This window comes from Peromyscus leucopus, unplaced genomic scaffold (genome assembly GCF_004664715.2).
Source record: "Peromyscus leucopus breed LL Stock unplaced genomic scaffold, UCI_PerLeu_2.1 scaffold_1430, whole genome shotgun sequence".
Taxonomy (NCBI): domain Eukaryota; kingdom Metazoa; phylum Chordata; class Mammalia; order Rodentia; family Cricetidae; genus Peromyscus; species Peromyscus leucopus.
In genome coordinates, this window is record NW_023504590.1 from 26,005 (window position 1) to 47,104 (window position 21,100).

A 21,100-nucleotide genomic window follows, 5' to 3' on the forward strand; every position below is an offset into this window, starting at 1 on the left:
ATTTTGAGGGTGTTGACATTAGTTTTAACATCTGATTTGTTTATCTGGAAGCCACATTCTTCCCATAATACCAAGCAAGTGTCCCCATGTTCAGCAGTTATTCTGTCTAGTGTTCTTCTATTATTACCCCGGCAGGACGGTTCATCTGTCTTTAGAGTGACTGGAGGCTCTCAGTTGTAGATGTCACTGTCTGATCAAGTCTGTGTCTGAAGTCTCCAGACAGAGGATGTGTCTGGGTGATGGCAGTTGTTACAGTCCTGGAAGACTCAAGGGAGATGATAAGTCCTATTCCTACCATTACAGGAAGGAATATCTCTCGTTTTTGGTTAACAGCTTTGTTCTTCCATCCTCCTCATATAGATATTCCTATGGAATAACCACAAAAGGGGTACAAAACCCTGTCAGAGGGTGTCTATTCAGGATGTTTTACTGAAACTACGTCATACACACCCTAAGGCTTTGCCAGCATTTTTCTGTGACTTCCAATGGTTTCATCTCTTTATTTGAGTCTTCTTTTTTTTTAATTACTCCAAAAATCCAAAAGTGCTACCCACAGGTTTTGGATTTTGGGTCATGCACTATGGCATGGGGACACTGCCAGGTCTTATCTCACAAAGAAAAGTGACTCTACATCCCCGAATCGATCCACCCACCAACTTCAACTTGTGTTGGGACATCCCTTCTCCCTTACCAGTCCATGCTGGAATTTTAATATGGTTACTCACTCAAGGGCTTTCTGTCGGTATCAACAACACCTCTGAGTTGATGATTCTGTCAGACACCCCCATACATAGGGTTTTTCTCTATTGCCCCAGCGGTTGTATCTTGAAAGATCATTAAAATTGTAGCAAGAAGGGTCTGGCACTTGGTGAGACAATCCATAAGGACTTCTTCAAACTTACGTTCTTCAGACATCCTGGGGTAGTAACTGGAACAGAGTGAAGTCATGCATCTGGGACATGGTTCTTGATCTCCTTCATAAATCCATATTTCTTGGAGCCTCCCAGGGACTCTCACTGATTCAGTGGAAGGTCATAGTCTGTGACCCATTTTCCTATGTTATCACTCCCCACCACCAAAGTCCTGTTCCATCCATTAGGGTATCTATGGGTTGCCACAGGACCTTTACATGAACTTCCACCCTAGTATCTGTCTATTTTACCAAGGTCAGATTCCACGTGAATTACTGTCCATACTACCAACCAATCTGTGAACCTTTACTGTGAGGTTAAAGACTGTGCACTCCCTAGCTGGGAAATCATTCAGCCATTTTAACCTTTATATACTTTTTTTCTAAAGATATTTTCATTCTCCCACCCTTTCTACAATGTCTTTTCCTGTGTCCCCTTTCCTTTTTATTTTTCCTTTCATCATATGATGAAACAGAGCAAAATAGTGATTTAAGTTAAAAAGAAAGTTGGCTTCAAACTTCATATGTAACATCATAGCAATAAATTTACATCTCCATTATACAAATGGTTCAATTTTGAAGCGTTGTTATTCCCCTGAAAATGCCACATAAAACAGGTCAATCAATAATATTTTCTACATTGTACAGTCCAGGAAATGTTCTCATATACACATGTTTGTGATCTCCATTGAGAATAAATAGCAGATGATCATAGCAAAATATCAACCAATTGAAGCTGACAACATCCAACAGAAAAACCAGAAAAAGCCCTCATATAATGTCATCTTGAGGCAATGGCTGAGGAGTTTTAGATATATGTCCCGTCTATCCTCTAGGTGGATGGGCAGCCCATTAACTGTTTCTATTGTAGACATCATTATATCTAGAGATAGACAATAGACCCCTCTCCTTGAAACAGTTTTCCCCTCAGTTGTAATGAAGGACATAAAGTCTTTTCTCTTGGCCTGTTTTACTGTTCACATTGGTGCTTGTCACAGAGTCAGAGCTCATCCTTACTCATGGAAGGGATGTTAGAGGTGTGTTGAAACCAAGTGTCTGTGTCTCAACTGAGTAGACCTAACCACGTCTCCTGAGCCTGCTTCTCAGTGAGCTCACAGAGCACCTGGCAGGGCACACACAAAAGTCTTTAGATCCGCAGTATAGTGGAAGGCTGCAAATGATGACTCTTTGTAGATGACTAGTGATTATAGAAGGAACGAGTGGTGTGTTTTGCACATGTGTATTTTGGAGAGAAGATTCACATTTTTGCTAAAGACAGTCTAGACCCTATGCACTGAGAATCTCCTAATTTCTATATGCTTCATCAAAAGGAGATTTACACACACACACACACACACACACACACACACACACACACACACACACAAGGGTGATGATTGAATGTCTTTCTCTATGATGTGAATGTGTAGCTCTGATTTGTTGATAAATAAAATACTGATTGGCCAGTAGTCAGGCAGGAAGGATAGGAAGGAGAATTCTGGGAGAGCAAGGCTGAGTCAGGAGATGCCAGTGTGCCTTTCAAGGAGCAGCATGTAAGGGCACACAGGTAAAGCCAAGGAACATGTGGCAACATATAGATTAACAGAAATTAGATCAGTTTGAGTGTACGAGCTAGTCGGTGGTAGGTCTGAGCTAACGGCCAAACAGTTTTAAGCTTCTGTGTGTTCATTTAGGTCTCAGCAGTTGTGGGATTGCAGGACAGCAGTGAGCCAGGTGGGACCAGGAAAATTTCAGCTACACACATACACACACACTCAAACACACACCTATATGTAATCACTATGTAGTCTACAGATGAGTCAATACCGTACAGTGTATATTACCTTCAAATTTGTACTTTGGTATGGAGATGTACTCTTCCCTGTGTGGTCATGGTTGTTGATGCTGAGAGAATCCTACAGCAGTATATAGCATACTGGAGGTGAGATAGATTCATCGTATCATTCTTATATATCCAGTGAGGTGCACCACAATTGTTCTAACCAGAAGGTGAGTAGTTTGTGTCTCACCTCCATTTCTAAATAAATAATCAGCAATAATTAAACTGTAATTTGAAAGATGATAAACTGTGCTCAAATCAGTCAATAGAGTATACCATCAGGAGGAAGGAAAAATAAACAGGAAAAAATAAATGAGTCTCTTAGGAAATAGGAGCTTTCTTTTGATTTCAATGATGGTAAGGAAAATCTCATTCAGTGAATCCCAGAAATGCAGTTTCTACAGCTTTATGGATATTTGTCCATCCAGCAAAATTTGTATAGAGAGAGACAAAGAATGTTGACCTAAATATGTGAGTAGCAATCTATCATTGCACAGCATTTTCCTTACCCAACATGCCACTACTAAAGACAAACATATGAGCAATAAAGACACAAGAGAAGTATGGCATATTAATAGTGTTCAGGTGCCTTATATGGGTATAGACTCTAGGACAAGCACACATCTTCATTTTCAACAGTAAAAATTCATGTCTGCCAATTAACATGCATTTATGATTATACACTATAAAATTATACACTGATATATGAGTTGTTATAATCATGTATATGAGAGAACATTTCTATGAACTGTTCAAACAATAAACATGAATATGTATAGACATCTGAAAGGAAAGGAAAAATGATCAAGAATATTGATATTGAGGTTGGAGAGATGGCTCAGAGATTAGGCGTTCTTGCTGTCATTTCAGAGGTCATGGGTTCAATTCCCAGTGTACACATGATGGCTCACAACCATCTATAATGAGATCTGGTGCCCTCTGCTGGTGTGCAGGCATACATGCAGGTGTAACACTGTGTACATAATAAATAAATTTTGAAAAAGAATGAAAAGAATATATATATATATACATATATATGTGTGTGTGTGTGTGTGTGTGTGTATATATATATATACTGCAATATGGGTTGCATGTGACCTAAAATAATAAACCAACAGGAACACATTGATCTCCTAAGGCAATTGTGAATATTTATGAGATGACTGGCATTCTTTTTCTTTCTTTTTCTCTCACTTATTTATTATCTTCTCCTTTAGGGTACATATAAGGAGTTGTGAGACTGGGTCTCATTATCACAAGTCAGACTGGATCTCACTCTACAGCCTGACATGCCACTGATTACATTGCAATCCTTCTGAAACAGTCTCTAGAATGCTGGGATAAATTCAGTGAGTCAACATGTCTGCTTCATGAGGAAGGATTTTCAAACAACTTTTACTAAATAGAGTGTGTACTGCTGCTAGTAAAGCTGTCTTCTACCTTTGTCATGTTGACTGTGGTTTTCAGCAGTTGAAGAGCACAGAACAGGGATCCTTAGGATCCCTAAAGATCAACAGGAAAGGAGAAATAGTGGGGAAGCTTGCAGTCAAAGCTTCATTTACATGCCTCAACCAGAGATGAGAGTCCATGAAAGAAACCTGAAACAAACTGCAAATACAGTCTAGAACATAAAAGCTTACAAAGGTGACCACCAGCATCAGGATGGTGTGGGCTGCTCTGGTCTCAGCATGGCCTTGGTGGTTCCTGTTTGCAGTAAGAATGTGCTGTGTTCGTTGGTGATGTCTATAGAGGAGAAGCACCATGGAGACACTGGACCAGACCATGATGCTTATAAATATGGCATCATGGGAAAAACGCAAGATGACCATGCCTACACTGAATCCAGATATGGAGCAGACCCACTTTCTTATATTGTTAGTGTCATTGCCTGTGCTCTGTGGACCACTGACTTTCATTGGAATGTAGATGTTATTTAAGACACTGAACAACCAACAACTGTAACAAGAATAACTCAGGACATTAGGGGCTCTTCCTCGAAGCATCAGCCTACCCCAATGTCCAGGAACAAGAGTGAGAAACTGATGGATGCTCAAGACACAGGTGAAGCACATATTTGTGCTTCGAGCCACCAGGCGAACGAAGAATTCAATTTTACATTGCATGTTAGTTGCAGGACTCCTAGGAGCAAAAACCATCACATTGCTTGGAAATGCAGTAATTAGGAGAAGGAAGGCATTTGCCATAGCCAAGTTGGTGACAATAACCTGTGTGGACCTCAGTCGAGAGCCAGTAAACATGGGAGAGATATTATGGAAAAACAGAAGAATGTTGGCCAGAGTCCCAGTTCCAACCTGGGAAAGCAGGAGCATCTGGAGAGCCAAGTCCTCAGTGGTTTTTGGAGCTTTACTCTGAGAAGTCATGGAGAGGTCTTCAGTGCAGACTGGAGTGATGACCAGGAGGAACACTTCTCTCTTCAAAACACTTCTCAATATCTGAGCATAATGAATGGTTTGAATCATTACTTCTTCTATGAAGGGATACACAATATATCACAGTATAGGAGCTTAGCCTGCAGAATACTGCAAAGACAACTCAGACTACTATTTTATTCTTCATAAACTTTTCCTCACCTCATGATGGAAGTGTATTAGTGATACAGCTGTATCTTTCTTCGTCAACATGATGAACATTGTAACACAGTATGGCATAAAGCCATATGAACACGGAACATTGGAACACATTTTTTTATCTTTTAAATGCAACATTTTCCCTCAATGATAAAAGGTGTTAAGAAATACAAATTTGAGGTTGGAGAGATGGCTATTCAGAAGACTCATGTTCAAATCCAGCGCTCACATGGTCATTCACATCTATCTGTAACATCAGTTCCCCAAGTTGAATGCCCTCTCATGGCTTTTGTGGCACTGCACAAATGTGATGCCAGACATACAGGCAGTTAAAACACTATAAGCATAAAGTAAGATTGCTATATCTTGATTTTGTGATGGAATTCAAGATGGCGGAGACAAGCAGACGCAGGTAGGCCTGTGGCAGCGGCCTGTGGAGGTAGATGGTCCGGCGGTGGTGGCCGACAGGGACATTTAGGCCCGGCGGCAGCTGGCGGAGACATTCAGGCCCGCCGGCCCACAGAGGTGGACAAGCCCTGCGGCGGAGATAAGCAGACGGAGGTGGACAGGACCGGTGGCGGCCCGGCCGACAGAGACATTCAGGCCCGGTGGCGGCCCACAGAAGTAGACAGGCCATGCTGCGGAGACAGGCAGATGCAGGTTGGCAACTCGCGGAGGTGGAAGGGCCCGGTGGCAGCGGCCGACAGGGACATACAGGCCCAGCGGCAACCGGCAGAGACATACACGCCTGGTGGCAGTTCGCAGAAGTGGATGGGCCTGGCAGCAGTGACAAGCAGAGGTAGGTAGGCCCGCGGTGGCAGCTGGCAGAGACATGCAGGCCCGTTGGCGACCCGCAGAGGCAGACAGACCCAGCGGCAGCTGACAGGGACATACAGGCCCAGCGGCGGAGACAAGTGGATGCAGGTGGGCCTGTGGCGGCGGGCCACAGGGGTGGACAGGCCCAGGGACGGAGAGGGGCGGACGCAGCTTGGAACGGGGATGCCCCTAGCCCCAACACCTGGAGAAGAGGCTATCTCCGTGGGTCGGAACCAGGGCGAGTCTGGACACTCCGTCTGGGGACAACCCAGGGCCCAACTGCTGATCCTGTGAAACCCAACAACTTGGAGGTGTTGGTGAGACTACCCTGCTCAGCTGAAACCCATCTGGGAGAGGATTCAGATGCCTACAGTTTGAAGTCTGAAGAAACAAGATCAGCTGAGGAGTTGACGAACAAAACGTGACCTGGGAACACAGAAGAAAGCGCTACCCAGTCACCAAACCAGATCACCAGAATCATAAGTATATAATTCACCGACTGACATCAGCTGTCCCTGAAGAAACAGCCCAATAGCACCAATTTAAATAAGAACCCCTACTAAACCAAGACTAAAAATTAGAACAAGAGAGGCACTCTCAGACACAGACACCACCTGCACCACACAGAGGAAAAGATGAGTAGACGCCAGTGCAAAAATACAGGCAATAACATAAAGACCTATATGGCAACATCAGATCCTAGTGATTCTACACCTGCAAGACCTAAACATACCATGACAGAAGAAACAGAAGAAATCAACCCTAAAAATGACTTTAAGAAGATGATAGAGGCCCTTAAAGAAGAAATAAAACATTCCCTCAATGAGGAAATAAAAACTTTCCTTAAAGAGTAAATGAAAAACTACCTTAAAGAGGAAATAAAAACTTTCCTTAAAGAGGAAATGAAAAACTCTCTTAAAGAGGAAATAAAAACTTCCCTTAAAGAGGAAATGAAAAACTCCATTAAAGAGGAAATAAAAAACTCCCTTAAAGAAATGGAAGAAAAAATGAACAAAAAATGGGAAGAAATCAAATCAAGCCAAGAAAAAGCAATTAAACAGATGAAAGAAACATTCCAAGATCTGAAAAATGAATTTGAGACAATAAAGAAAACACATGCTGAGGGAATGCTGGAAATAGAAATCCTGACAAAACGAACAGGAACTACAGATAAAAGCAGAACCAACCGATTGCAAGAGATGGAACAGAGAATCTCTGACACTGAAGACACGATAGAGAAAATAGATTTGTCAGTCAAAGAAAACACTAAAGACAAAAAAGTCGTAACACAAAACGTCCAGGAAATTTGGGACACCATGAAAAGACCAAACCTAAGAATAATAGGGATAGAAGAAGGAGAAGAATACCAACTCAAAGGCACAGAAAATATATTCAACAAAATCATAGAAGAAAACTTTCCTAACCTAAAGAAAGAAATACATATGAAGATACAAGATGCTTACAGAACACCGAATAGGCTGGATCCAAAAAAAAAGTCCCCTCGCCACATAATAATCAAAACACTAAACACACAGAACAAAGAAAAAATATTAAGAGCCGCAAAGGAAAAAGACCAAGTAACATATAAAGGTAAACCCATCAGAATAACACCAGACTACTCAATAGAGACTATGAAAGCTAGAAGATCATGGACAAATCTCATGCAGACACTAAGAGACCACGGATGCCAACCCAGACTACTATACCAGCAAAACTCTTAATCACCATAGGCGGAGTAAACAAAATATTCCAGGATAAAACCAGATTTAATCAATACCTGTCTACAAACCCAGCCCTACAGAAAGCACTAGAAGGGAAAATTCAACCCAAAGAAGCTAAACATATCCATGAAAAAATCAAGCAATAGATAATACCACACCAACATACACCACAGAAGAAACAAACGGGTGTAGCTATCCTAATATCTAGAGAAAAAGGATGTTTCAAAAGAGAAGAAGTCTTGTGGCAATGCCTCAGTGGTCCAGGTAACTACCAGAACTCGGAAAAGTTGGTTGAACTTGGGATTGACTGGGAGGCCAAAAATTTAAAAAGCAGAAGATTCTCTCAAGACACAAGTTGTGTGATAATAGTGTGTTTTGTGTGTGTGTGAATGAGAATTTGTAAATGTTGAATTCTAGGCTTCAACAATCATTGTCAGTGCAGATTAAGCTGCAAGTATTTATGCTTTAAAACTTAAATTATGAAGCTAGTTACGTCTTTCTAACAAGTAGTTTTAATGTTTATGAGCATATTTTACCTACATTACCTTTTCAGGATGTTGAGAAAGATGCATCACAAGCACAGGCTGGAGGCTGGGGGCTAGATGGTTTTGAGGAAGAGGTCTTGGTGGACTCTTTCATAGAGCAAAGGGAAGCATGCCTTTTGGGAAATGAGCTAAGTTTTAATCTAGTCTTTAAGATTAGAAGTCAAAAACAAAAATATTAAGGAAAGGAAAACCTAATTGATCTTTGAAGTATTGTTATGTGGAATTGAGTGGGACTTTTGAGGCCTTTCTTCCAGGAAACAAGGACTTGGTTGTCAGGCCTATATTAGGCCTAAGCCTTGGTGCCATGTAGTTGTACTTAAATCATTTCAATGGAAAGTGTCTTAGTGATTGGAACTTCTAGTGCAGTTTGGAGTTCTTCCATTTGAAAAATGTGATATTTGCATGGGATTGTTTGAATTTTGTTTTCTAGTCCCTCCCCATCACCACCCTCATAGACTGAAGGTAGATTTTTCTCTTGATAAAGGAACAAAAAAGGTGAACATCTTGTTTGTAAATAGGTTATCTAGTAACTAGTGGTAAACTTGAAATGGTAGAATTCTTTAAAGCCTAATTCTAGATAGCCTTAAGAAAATGTATCTTAATTACTTTTGAACCTGTATTCACCTTGTTTTTTTCAAATATCTTAAGTTATATTTTCTTTTTCAGAGCTGCTTCTTATTTGGGGCTACTTTTTTTTTTTTAATTGAGGTGCAATTCATAAAAGGGTATATTGTTTTGATGAGACTTTTTACAACTGTGGCTGGATGTCTTTCTTTAGTCTTCCAAGAAGGGCCATTTTACTTTTTTAGAGTTACTTTTAAAAGTCATGAGGTCAACAACTTGGACTACTATGCATGTAAGTGCTAATGCAAACTAAAGCCCAAGTTGACCTCCAGCAGCAGTTCATTCTATGTTGACAGTTAGAGAACACTTGCGCTTGTTAGGATACTGTTACTCGTGGACTGAAATGCTGAAGAAACCCCTCCCCCTATTTTGTTTTTTTGCAAAAATCAAGGTATATTCTAGGGTTTCCTGGTTGACCTCAACAGATAAACTGAGATGATAGTCTTAGTTCAGAAATGATCTGAATGTAGATTTACAGTCTACGTGTACAGCTGGCTAAGTGAGATCGCATTCACAGTTCTGCATGTATCCCATCGGCTCCCCATTAGTCACTGAACTCTTAAAACTGGTATTGTAACATTATCACAATGTTTTGCACCAATTTTATAAACTTTACAGTGCAATATGTGTTCCTTTTCTGAGGCAAACCAAAGGTATATTTCTCAAGGTTCTGCTGCTATCAGCAGCGTTGATGCAGGATTTTTTATACATTTGTAATAGATAGAAATAAACCAGGAAAAAAGAAGAAAAAAAAAGTGGTGGAGGAAAAGGTGAACACTGCAAGAATACTCAAAAGGGCTGAGAGTTGCAAACGCCAAGAATGGCTTTGCATAGTAAATGGAATAGAACAGCTCTGAACTATAGCTTACTTTTCCTGGTTTGGTCTGACAGAATGATTGAATGCTTTTGTACAAAAATCAGAGCCTTAAAAACAAGGATTTGGTGAGATTGTAAAATGGTGTGCCACTTTGGCAAAACAGTTTGGTGGTTGGTCAAAATGCAAAACATTGTTACTCTGTTACTCAACAATTCTACCCTTAGGAATATATCCTCAAACTACTGAAAATGTGCACCTATGAAACATGTACATGAAGGTTTACAGCAGTGTGTTGCTAATAGTAAAAAAGTTAAAACAACTCAAATAGCTATCAAATACTGGAGAGAAATAAAATGTGGCTTATTCATACAACAGAATATTATTAAGACATAAAAATGAATGAGAAACTGACAGATTAAATGACTTTGGTGCACCTTCATAATTTCATTTGTAGATCTTTCCATTTCTAATTTATAAATACATTTGGGGTTATAAATTATAAATGTACTGCCTCCTGTCAACATTGTATACTTCTATTTGATGATTTCTGTGTCAAACATTATATGGAAATGTTTCCAAGTATTCTCTGTATTAACTGTGAATGAATAGAACAAAATAAATTGCCTGTGAAAAAATTATTTAGAAAAAAAGAAAAAAAAGATTGCTATATCTTAAAAATTATAAGAATACAAACTTGTAATTCATAAAATCATGTAAGTAAAGTAAGTGGCCAAAAATCCCATCAGCCTTTGAGTAAATTTTATACAGATCATCAAAGTGACAGAATAGAGAATAATTTAAAAAGGATCCAGGTTTCTGATCACAAATATGAACATCAATTTATACATATATATCCTTATATACATAAACAATTGCAAAGGTTCCACAATGGAACTCCTTCAGCAGATAAATATCTCCTGAAAAGTGACTGTATACAAGACAACTGAAAAAATCAGTAGCCCTACTAAATACAAATGATAAATGGTTTAAGAAAGAAATCAAGGAAACAACACCCTTCACAATAGCAACAAAGAATATAAATATTTTTGTGTAACTTTAACTAAGCAAGTGAAAGACCTGTATGAGTAGTACTTCAAGTGTTTGAAGAAAGATATTGGTGACGATATCAGAAGTTGGAAAGATCTCACGTGCTCATGGATTGGTAGGATTAACATAGTAAAAATGACCCTCCAACCAAAAGCAATATACAAATTCAATGCAATCTCCATTAAAATCCCAAAACAATCCATCACATATCTTGAAAGAACAATACTCAACTATATACGGAAAACCATAAAAATCCAGGGTAGCTAAAAGTATCATGTACAATAAAAGAATGTCCAGATGTATCACCATCCCAGATTTCAAGCTGTATCACTGAGCAATAGTAATAAAAAACACATGGTATTGGTATAAAAAAAGAAAGTTTGACCAATGGAATCGAGGACCCATATATAAATCCATATACCTATAGACACCTGATTTTGACACAGAGCCAAAATTATGCAATGAAAAATAGAAAGAGTCTTCAACAAATAGTGCTGGTATAAGTGGATGTTGGCATGTAGAAGATTGCAAATAGATCCATATCTATAGCCCCGTACAAAACTCAAGTCCAAGTAGATCAAGGACTTTAATATAAACCCAGCTATACTGAAATTGAACAGCTTTGAACGAATTGGTCCAGGAGACCACTTCCTGAATAGAGCACCAATAGTGCAGGCTCTCAGGTCAACAATTAATAAATGGAGCATCATGAAACTGAAAAGCTCTGTAAGGTAAGGGCCACTGTCAATAGGACAAAACAGCATCCTACAGAATGGGAAAGATCTTCTCCAACACCACATCTCACACAGGAATGATTTTCAAAGTATATAGAGAACTCAATTTACACATATACATGGGGAAAATCCTCATGTACCAAAGCATTGAATTTATCCATAATTTTCTTTATCTTAACTATTTTAATAATGAAGCAGAAACTGGAGATATAATTGAGGCATCATAAGCTTCCTTTAGCCACACTTAAAATGTGTTAATACACCATCACAGTTACACCTTTTGCCCAGACAGATTCTTTTAAAACTCGAATCTTTGAAGCATGCCTTTGAAAGCTTTTGTTCAGTCCACAACTTATTTTGTATATCGTATTCCAGAGGAACAGTCAGTCTCTACCCATCAGCTAAAAATCAGCCATTCCATGCAGAGATGTCACATTAAATGTCATTTTCAACTAAGTGCTAATCTGTGAAACAGACATTTCCTTGGGATGAAGAAATCACTGACACCATTAGGTAAACAAGAGACAAAAGAGCAACTATCCTAACCATTGTGAGTTTCAGTAGGGAGAAGAGAACATTAAGAAGAAATCTACAGTTGCAGAATCCCACCTGTCCAGCCACAGCAAGGATGGAGATGCTCACAAGGATCTAGGCCAGTTCCTAAATGCTTGCTGAAGAAACACAGCGCTGACTTCTTCTGCATTTGAAGATCTTCTCTGTGTATCTATTTCCCTGAGACAGATCCAAAAATATTTACCTCTCCAATATTTTCCATGGAACATTGTGCAGATGACTGAATGAACACAGAGTACCAGTGCTCATAAAAGGACTGTTTATCTAGACTAACATCCCTTAGAGAGTGCATAAGTTTTCAGCTGTGATGTCAGTGACAGTGTTTGCATGGAGACTTTGCCATACCTCTAATGAAGGAAAAAATATTGGTCCTGGGGTGTTTTACAATTTTTACTTTCTGCTTGTTAATGATAATGTTTATGACTTTGTTGGATGCTAAGGAATAGCTGCCAGAAGTTAGAGTAAGTTTTCCATGTTTCCTTTGGGAGCATCTAAGTTTTCAACTTGTGTTGTCATCATGCGTGGAGAGGTGCACTCTAGTGCAGACCAAGGGATTTGTTGAACATATTTCCAAGGGGTTCATTCTACAGTACTATTTCACACTTGCAAAATCATACTGTTGTGATGTCCTTCAGGAAGACCATCAGCATGTCATCAGGAGTCTGTTATTTTCCCATCTGTGGCCCAACCATTGTTGGGAAAGATCCATGAACTTGAGGTAAGCCAGAGCAGAGATGAGTCACACAGTGGCAGACAGCCCCATGGTGGGGAGTGGGACTTGAGGAAATACTCAAGAATAAAAACCATTATGGCAATCATACTTAGAGAAAGAAATAAAGGAAATTCAGAGCAGCATGGCTGTGCTGAATAAGAGCCTGTGTGGGAATGTGGGAAGGAAAAGTACAGTATTTCATCAAGGTGAAAGTTTTTGACAAATCTCTTCTTCAGCATGGCTTATGGTGAGCCCACCTTCCTAGGAGTGGTCCTTCCTTCTCGGGACATAATCTTCTGGCTTGGCTTTTGCCCCGTGTATGCGAATGTTGAATCTCCAGTCAGGCCAAATATTCCACTGTCTTGGATAGAATGAGTTTTCCTTTAATTATCTTCTATGTCATTCTGATATTATTTGTACAATGCTTATCCTTAGTCAATATTCTAGGAATTAGGAAAGGTATAACTAGACCAATGATACAAAGTAAAAGATGATGACATTTGTGAGGGTCCTCTCCCTCTAGGCCTGTTGGACCAGGAAGCAGGGAAAGAAGCAGATGGGGAGAGAAACTTTGGCAGCCCATGAGCATGAACTGAGACAGCTCTTTGAGAGACAGATGTTGGTGAATCAGTTCCATTTTATTCCAGAGTATAAAGAATGTAAAGGAAGGAGTAGCCTGGGTACAAGCCCTAATTTGCATTAAGTAGCACACTCCTATCACAAGGCTTAGTATGTGGCAGTCGGGTCCTATAGCAGAGCCCAAAGCTAAGTCTTGTAGCAGGAATCTGTGCCAAGCATCAATCTAAAGATGAATCAGGCATCTGGTATCAGAGGCAGATTTTAGATCAGGTCATTCCTGCAGGCACAAGGACATTCTCCAGATGATGTTAGGTAGAGAGCAGAAAGTTCTGCATGAGGGAGAGAGCTCCATTTTGCCAAGTTTATGGAAAAAGCTGCTATACTTATGGCAGACTGGGACCTCGACCAGCCAGCAATGGCTTCCAGCATCTCTCCCTTAATTTTTTAATGGAGAGGTGAAATTTTAAACCTTGAGGAACCTTTTACCTGTGTCAGAAGGGTTTAGGGTCTGGCAGTAAATCACGAACTCATTGTTGGTAATTTTAGCAATAGTGGTGATCTGTCAGCAGAGGAAATGAGGAAGTCTACAGGAAAGCATCCAAATAAAACAGAGCATGATCAAAGCTCTGAGAGAAGGAAGGAGCCAAGAAATGAGTGGCTATGGAACCAGCTACTTTGCTCTATGACTGGAATTTTTGAAGCAGATCTAGTGGAGCAGTTTCAGTGTGGTAACATTAGATTTAACACCTGATTTGTTTACATACAAGCCACATTCTTCCCCCCAAACCAGGCAAGTCTCCCCATATTGAGCAGTTATAGAGTCTAGTGTTCTTCTGTTATGGAGAACAACCCCGGCAGGACGGTTCATCTGTCTTTGGAGTGACGAGGCTCTCAGTTGTAGATGTCACTGTCTGATCAAGTCTGTGTCTGAAGTCTCCAGGCAGAGGATGTGTCTGGGTGATGGCAGTTGTTGTCGCCCCATAAGGTCCAAGGGAGATGACAAGTCCTCTTCCTACCAGTAAAGGAAGAATAGCTCTCATCTTTGGTTAACAGGAGTGTTACTTCTTCCTCCTCATATAGATAGACCTGTGAAATAACCACAACAGGGGTGCCAAACCCTGGCAGGGGGGTGTCTATGAAGGTGGTTGTCTTTCCTTATACCAAAGAAGAAGGGGAAGAGTGATGCCCGTCATCCTGGAAGGAGTGATGTTAGTGAGACATTGGTCCTGGGATAAAGGAGAGTGTATTGGCCAGCACAGCTGTCAGCAGAGGTCATTGCTGGATGCACTAGAGAAGCAGTTAGAGGCATCGGGGTGGGTGGTGAAAGGGAGAAAGCTAACAACATATAGAACAGACTGTGACGGGGTGGGCTGAGCATTTCTTCTTAGTTGTGTCTCCTGTTGAAGGTATTTCTGTGGGTTAATGTGGACTGGGAGACCCACACCAGCTGTTGAGAAACAGGAACATCAGCAGAGGGATGTGCAGCATAACTGGTGGGATGCAGTTTTCCCACGACTCCTGTTCTTTACCTGTCATTTCTGGGGTCATCATAGCAATGGTGAGATGGTTATTTAGATTGTGAAACAGGACCAGCATCCTTGGTTGGGGTCATTCATGGATCCAATCTCATGGTGTTTTGTCCTCATAGGTTTCCTGAAGGGGACAAATCAGTGGTGAGTATTGAGTTGAGAATTAGTGTGTTGAGCAGTGGCAGGTCAGGCCTGTAGTAGAACAAAGACTATCATTAAAATAGCAGAAGAGGAAGTCTTTGCCATGGGGGGGGGGGCTTTACCATACCATCTGCAAGATAAAGCTTACAAATGTGACCTCACTTCAGGATGGTTTCAGTGGGTGTGATTTGGTTTCTCACTAGAGGTGTGAATGTGCCACACTCTCTGGCCATTTCTGTTCAGGAGAAGCACCATGGGACACTGCTCTAGACTGATGCTGACAAACCATGGGAGTCAGACAAACCATGAAAGACCACGTCTCCGCTGAAACTAGAGCGGAGCATATACTTGCTTTGAGAGTCAGTGACATTGAGTTGGCTGTGGTGGGTGAGTCTTGGAATGAAATATTATTTAAGACACTGAGGAGCCATTGAATTCATAGCAAAAACTCAGAACAACCTTGAGGTTTAAAACCTGAGGACTTTGTTGGACAATTTGAATTATATGTTTAAGGGAACTGATTCTTCAGGTGTTTAATTGGGCCATAAACTAGTTCTCTCTGTAGACCTGCAGACCCAGAAAACCCTCCAAACTGTGGCTCATCCTCCATCCACTAAAGACCTGCCTACAAGGTATTTTTCATTAAGTTGTCCAGTGACCACTACATTGACACCCTTGCACATGTGTCTGCACACATATACACATACATACACACACACACACACACACACACACACACATGCATGCACAAACACACGCACACAAACACACATACACAAACCCATGTACATGTTGCTCAAATTCTAAAATGGTCTTATAAAAAACTCCAGAGCCAGATATTGGGGTAAATGCAGATGGATCAGAGGGACAAGGGAACAAGATACTGCCACATCTCACCTCACCAATTTCATGAATCCTCTGACTATCTCTGAGTCCTCAGCCAAAAGGGACTTTTCAGATGAAAAGACTTTAGTTACTATCTCCTCATGCCTTATATACCTTTCTCCGCCAAGCCATATCACTTCCTTCCTAGTGCTGGATTAAAGGCCTGTGACTCTCAAGTGCTGGGATTAAAGGTGTGTGCCATCACTGCCTGGCTTCTGTGTTTAATCCAGTGGCTTTTTCTGTTCTCTGATCTTCAGGCAAATTTTACTAGGGAACACAATATATCACCACACATACACACACAGTCAATAAATAAAGTACTAAAGATTTGAAAGGCATGAGCAGTACAGAGTCTGAAGGATATTTCTTTAGGTGGTAAGACTGGTTGATGATAATGAAGGAAAACTTAGACTGTAGGAAACAATCATCATAGCTGACCAAGATGTTGGCCATCAGGCATGTTTGTCTTCTAAAATCTCCAAGGAATATACAAATGATTATTTGAAAACAGTTTTCACAACAAGTGTAGGATGCTGGGACATCTGAACCATAACTTCAATAGCAATTCCAAAGCAGGATGTGTTGTCTACAGTAATCTTGGGGGGGTTGAATCAGTTTGATGAGGTCTCCCTCACAGATCATGAGAGGACATGCAGCAGCAGAGAGTGGGAACCACAGATGAAGAAAGAGAAGTAAAAGAATCTGCAGGATGCTTTCAGTAATATTTTATTCTTAAAATTACATTTACTTATTTAATGTGTATATTTGGGGGTTTCTTTAACATCACTAGTTTATAAAAGGGAATTGGAGGTTCCTTTTGGAGTTCATAGTGTTGTTGACAAAAGGATTTCAAAATACATCAAATAGAGGCTGAAGGATGTGTTGATTCAAGTTGAAAAGTAAAGTCACGCTGTAAATCTCAGAGGCTTATCACAGGAGGGGAATAGACATGTCACGGAGAAGGTCATGAGCTCCAGTTAAGCCAGCATGGAATTCAGCCACACAATGGAAGACAGCCACCTAGTGGGGGTTGAGGGGGTGGGAAAGACAATCTCAGGGAAAGATTGCTTAGAGCAGGGATAGAGAGAAAAGTGGTTCAGAAGAGCTTGGCTGTGCTCTTGTAAAAGCCTGTGCTAGGCAGCATATCTGAAAAAGTAGAGGATTTCATCAGGGGGATAATTTTTCTAACTTTTCTTTAGTATGGCTTAAGGTGAGCCCAACATCGTAAGGTGGCCCTTCCTTCTTGAGTCAGAATACCTCAGGAAGGTGATGGGCCCATGTAACTTTAATGTTGAATTAGGCCAGAGATTCTATTTGCTAGCCTTCACCGGGTGTACCCTTAATAGACTTCACTGTTACTAGAATATCTTCCCCTCTGAAGGGGAAACCCAAAATCACTAAGGAAACAGAGATCTCAGCCATTTCTGGAATCTCTGATATCTGGAGAGGGTGACAGTGCTCAGAGGTCCACAGACACTCCTGGTTTTAGCCAAGAAACAAACTGGTCATTTTCCTTTGCCATCTCATTAGTCTAAACTGCAGTCAACATGTGTCCCCCTGCTCTCATCTTCCCCCTCCGAATAGGTGTGAATTGGCTCTCATTTGAGGTGTGAATTGCCACACTCTCTGGCAGTGTCTGTTCTGGAGAAGCACCATGGTGACACTGGTCTACCCCATGATGTTTACAAAGAGGAGTCATGGGCAAACCATGAAAGACCATGCCTACTCTGAAATTAACTCCCCAACTCCAATATGTTTTTTGGGAGAAGGATCCTACTGTTCTTTACAACTGATGTGGGACATTGGGTATGAGAGAAGCAGGACCCCTCAGAGAGATCTGTCTAATAAATCACAGAAGGACACTGAAGTTCTATTTGTGTTACAGGCAGAGGGAGGGAAAAGATCCTTGACTGGACCCTGGGAGGAGGATGTGAGAGTGAAGAAAAAGCAGGAGTTATTGAAGTGCAGCATCCTAGGCAGGGAACTAGGAGAACCAACATCAGAGTTTTTCAGCATCCTCATCAAAGCCTTTGTATTTGTGATGGGATCACAAGACCATCCATTACACTCCTCAATCATTTTCCTTTCACCTCAGTGGCTAGACTCATCATCTGAGAATTGCTCAATTTCTTCATGTTGTAGAAAGATTAGGTTTAAATATTGGAGGTTGGAATGAGATTGGCCCCTGTACACTCATATGTTTGAATTCTTATTCCCCAGTTAGTGGAACACTTGGAGAAGGTAGAAGAGGTGTGGCCTCAGTGGAAGAGGTGTGTCACTATGTTTGGATTTGAGGATTCACAAGACTCACAACATTTGGAATGCAAAGCTCTACATGGGATGTCTCCATCAAATTCCTCATCTTGGAACTCAGGGAACACTACAGAAGAGGAGGCAAAAGAGTGTAAGTGTCAGAGGGGATGGAGGACACCAGGAGATCAAGGCACACTGAATTAACTGAGCAAGGTGCATGTGAGCTCACAGAGACTGAAGAAGCAAGCACAGGGCCTGCAGGAGTCTGCGCCATGTCCTCTGCATGTACATTACTGCCTTTAGCTTAGTATTTCTGTGGGACTCCTGAGTGTGGGAATGAGTGGGGCTCTGATTCCTGTGCCTGCTCTTGTGGGTCTTTTCTTTCTGTGGAGTTGCCTTGTATAGTCACAATATGATGATTTTTTGTTTTCTCCTAGTATATTATGGTTTGTCACATTTGGTTGTTATCTCTAAGAATACCATTGTTTTCTTATGAGAGACAGAAAGAGTGCATTCAGGGAGGGACTGGGTTAAATAGAAGGAGGGAAAACTGTGATCAAAATATATTGTATGAAAACAGAGTCCACTTTCAATCAAAGGAAACAAATGAAAACAATTAAATTTCATTTTGTATGTATGAGTGTTTGCAAGAAAAATGTATGTGCACTACACATGCCTGGTACCCTGAGTGGTCAGAAGAGAAGAGAGCATTGGATCCCCTGAAACCTGAACCACAGATGTCTGTTAGCCATATGTAGGTGCTGTGAACCGACCCTGGGTCCTCTGTAAAACAAACAAGCACTCTAAACTGCTCAGTCACCTCTCCAAGGATGGTATTGATAACCACTGGGTAAAATTTAGACAGAAATGGAAAATAAAGCCTAATAAACTCTAATACAATTAAATACATACGGAATGGACAAATATTTTGTTCTTTTCAGGCAGAATTTATAAAACTTACCAAGGAAACGCAATACTTAAAGAGAATCCCAGTTTAATTTGATGTATTGGAATTTGGCCTTACAAACATATGATCACAGATAACATCGACATCTCACCTTTCACTTCCATTTATATCTTACTCAGACCTTCATAACTTGGTCAGGCTTGCACACTTTCTTCTGATGCTAGGAAATCATCCAGCCATATTAATCTTAATTTTTTGTGCTACAAATATTTTCATTCTCACACCTTTTCAACAATATCTTTTCCTGTTTCCTTTTTTCCCTTGCACCTTATGATGAAACAGAGCAAAATAGTAAATTAAATTAAAAAGAAAGTTGGCTCCAAACTACATGTGTAGCATAATAGCAATAAATTAATATCTCCAGTATACATAGTATTCAATTATGAAGCTCTGTATATTCCTCTGCAGACACTGTGTACAACAGGTCACTCAACAATATTGTCTCACTGTACAGTCAAGGAACTGTTCTTGCATACACATGCTTGTGGTCTCCATTGATGATAAATAATAGATGGGTCAAAGCAAAATATCAACTAATTGAAGCTGACAATATCCAACAGAAAAACAAGGATATAATATCCTGATATAATGTCATCTTGAAGCAATGGCTGAGGAGTTTTAGACATATGTCCCCTCTATCCTTAGGTGGATAAGCAGCCCATTAGCTGTTTCTATTGTAAACATCATTATATCTAGAGATAGACAATAGACCCCTCTCCTGGAAACAGTTTTCCCCTCAGTTGTTATGAATGACAGGATGCCTTTCCCCTTGGCCTGTTTTGCTGTTCACATTGGTGCTTGTCACAGAGTCAGAGCCTATCCTGACCTAGGGAAGGAATGTTAGAGGATTGTTGAAACCAAGTGTTTGTGCCTCAACTGAGTAGACCTAACCCCATCTCCAGAGCCTACTTCTCAGTGAGCTCACAGAGCTCCTGGCAGTGCACACACAAAAGACTTTAGATCCTGTGTAATATTGCAGACTGAAAATGATGACTCTTTGTAGATGACCAGTGATTACAGAAGGAACCAGCTGTATGTGAAGGACCATGTATTCTGGACAGAAGTTTCATATCCTGGGATGACAGGCTGGACCCTATGCATCTGAAAATCTTCTAATTTCCTCATGCATTATAAAAAGAAAATTTACACACACACACACACACACACACACACACACACACACACACACACTAACACATACAAACACCTGTATATAATTACTGTGTAGCCAACAGATGAGTCAATACCATACAGGAAATATTACCTTCAGATTTGGACTTTGGTATGGCGATGTACTCTTACTTGTCTGTCCATGGTTGCTGCTGCTGAGAGAATCTTACAGCAGTGTATACCATATTGAAGGTTAGATAGATTTATTGTATTATTCTTGTATATTCTGTGAAGTGTTCTACAGTTATCCTAACGGGAAGATGAGTATTTTATGGCTTACCCTCTATAACTAAGCAAATATCCACCATTAAATAAAAACCAAAATATTAAAAATTACACATTGTACCCATACCAGGCAACAGAGTATACCATCAGGAAAAAGGCAAATGAAACAAGAAAAAAATGAGCCTATTAGGAAACTAGGAACGTTGTTTTGATTTCATTGATGGTAAGGAAAATCTCACTCAATGAATCCCAGAAATGAAGCTTCTGCTACTTTATGGATATTTGTCCATCCAGCAAAATTTCTTTAGAGAGAGACAAAGAATGTTGACCTCAATGTGTGTGTAGCAATCTATCATTGCACGATACTTTCCCTATCCAACTTGCCAGCATTTCAGATAATCAAAAGGACAAAAAAAACGAGCAG

The 21,100-nt window shown here is 40.4% G+C and overlaps 1 protein-coding gene across 1 annotated transcript; it reads right to left on the minus strand.

Annotated features, from left to right (window-relative positions):
* Positions 1 to 4,105: 4,105 nt before the first annotated feature.
* LOC114688768 (vomeronasal type-1 receptor 4-like) lies at positions 4,106 to 12,432 on the minus strand. Its single transcript, XM_028863288.2, has 2 exons — positions 12,252 to 12,432; positions 4,106 to 5,203 (listed from the first exon to the last, which is right to left on the minus strand). The coding sequence occupies exon 2, from the start codon at positions 5,129 to 5,131 to the stop codon at positions 4,214 to 4,216; it is 918 nt and encodes a 305-aa protein (XP_028719121.1). The 5' UTR covers positions 5,132 to 5,203; positions 12,252 to 12,432; the 3' UTR covers positions 4,106 to 4,213.
* Between the last annotated feature and the right edge of the window lie 8,668 nt (positions 12,433 to 21,100).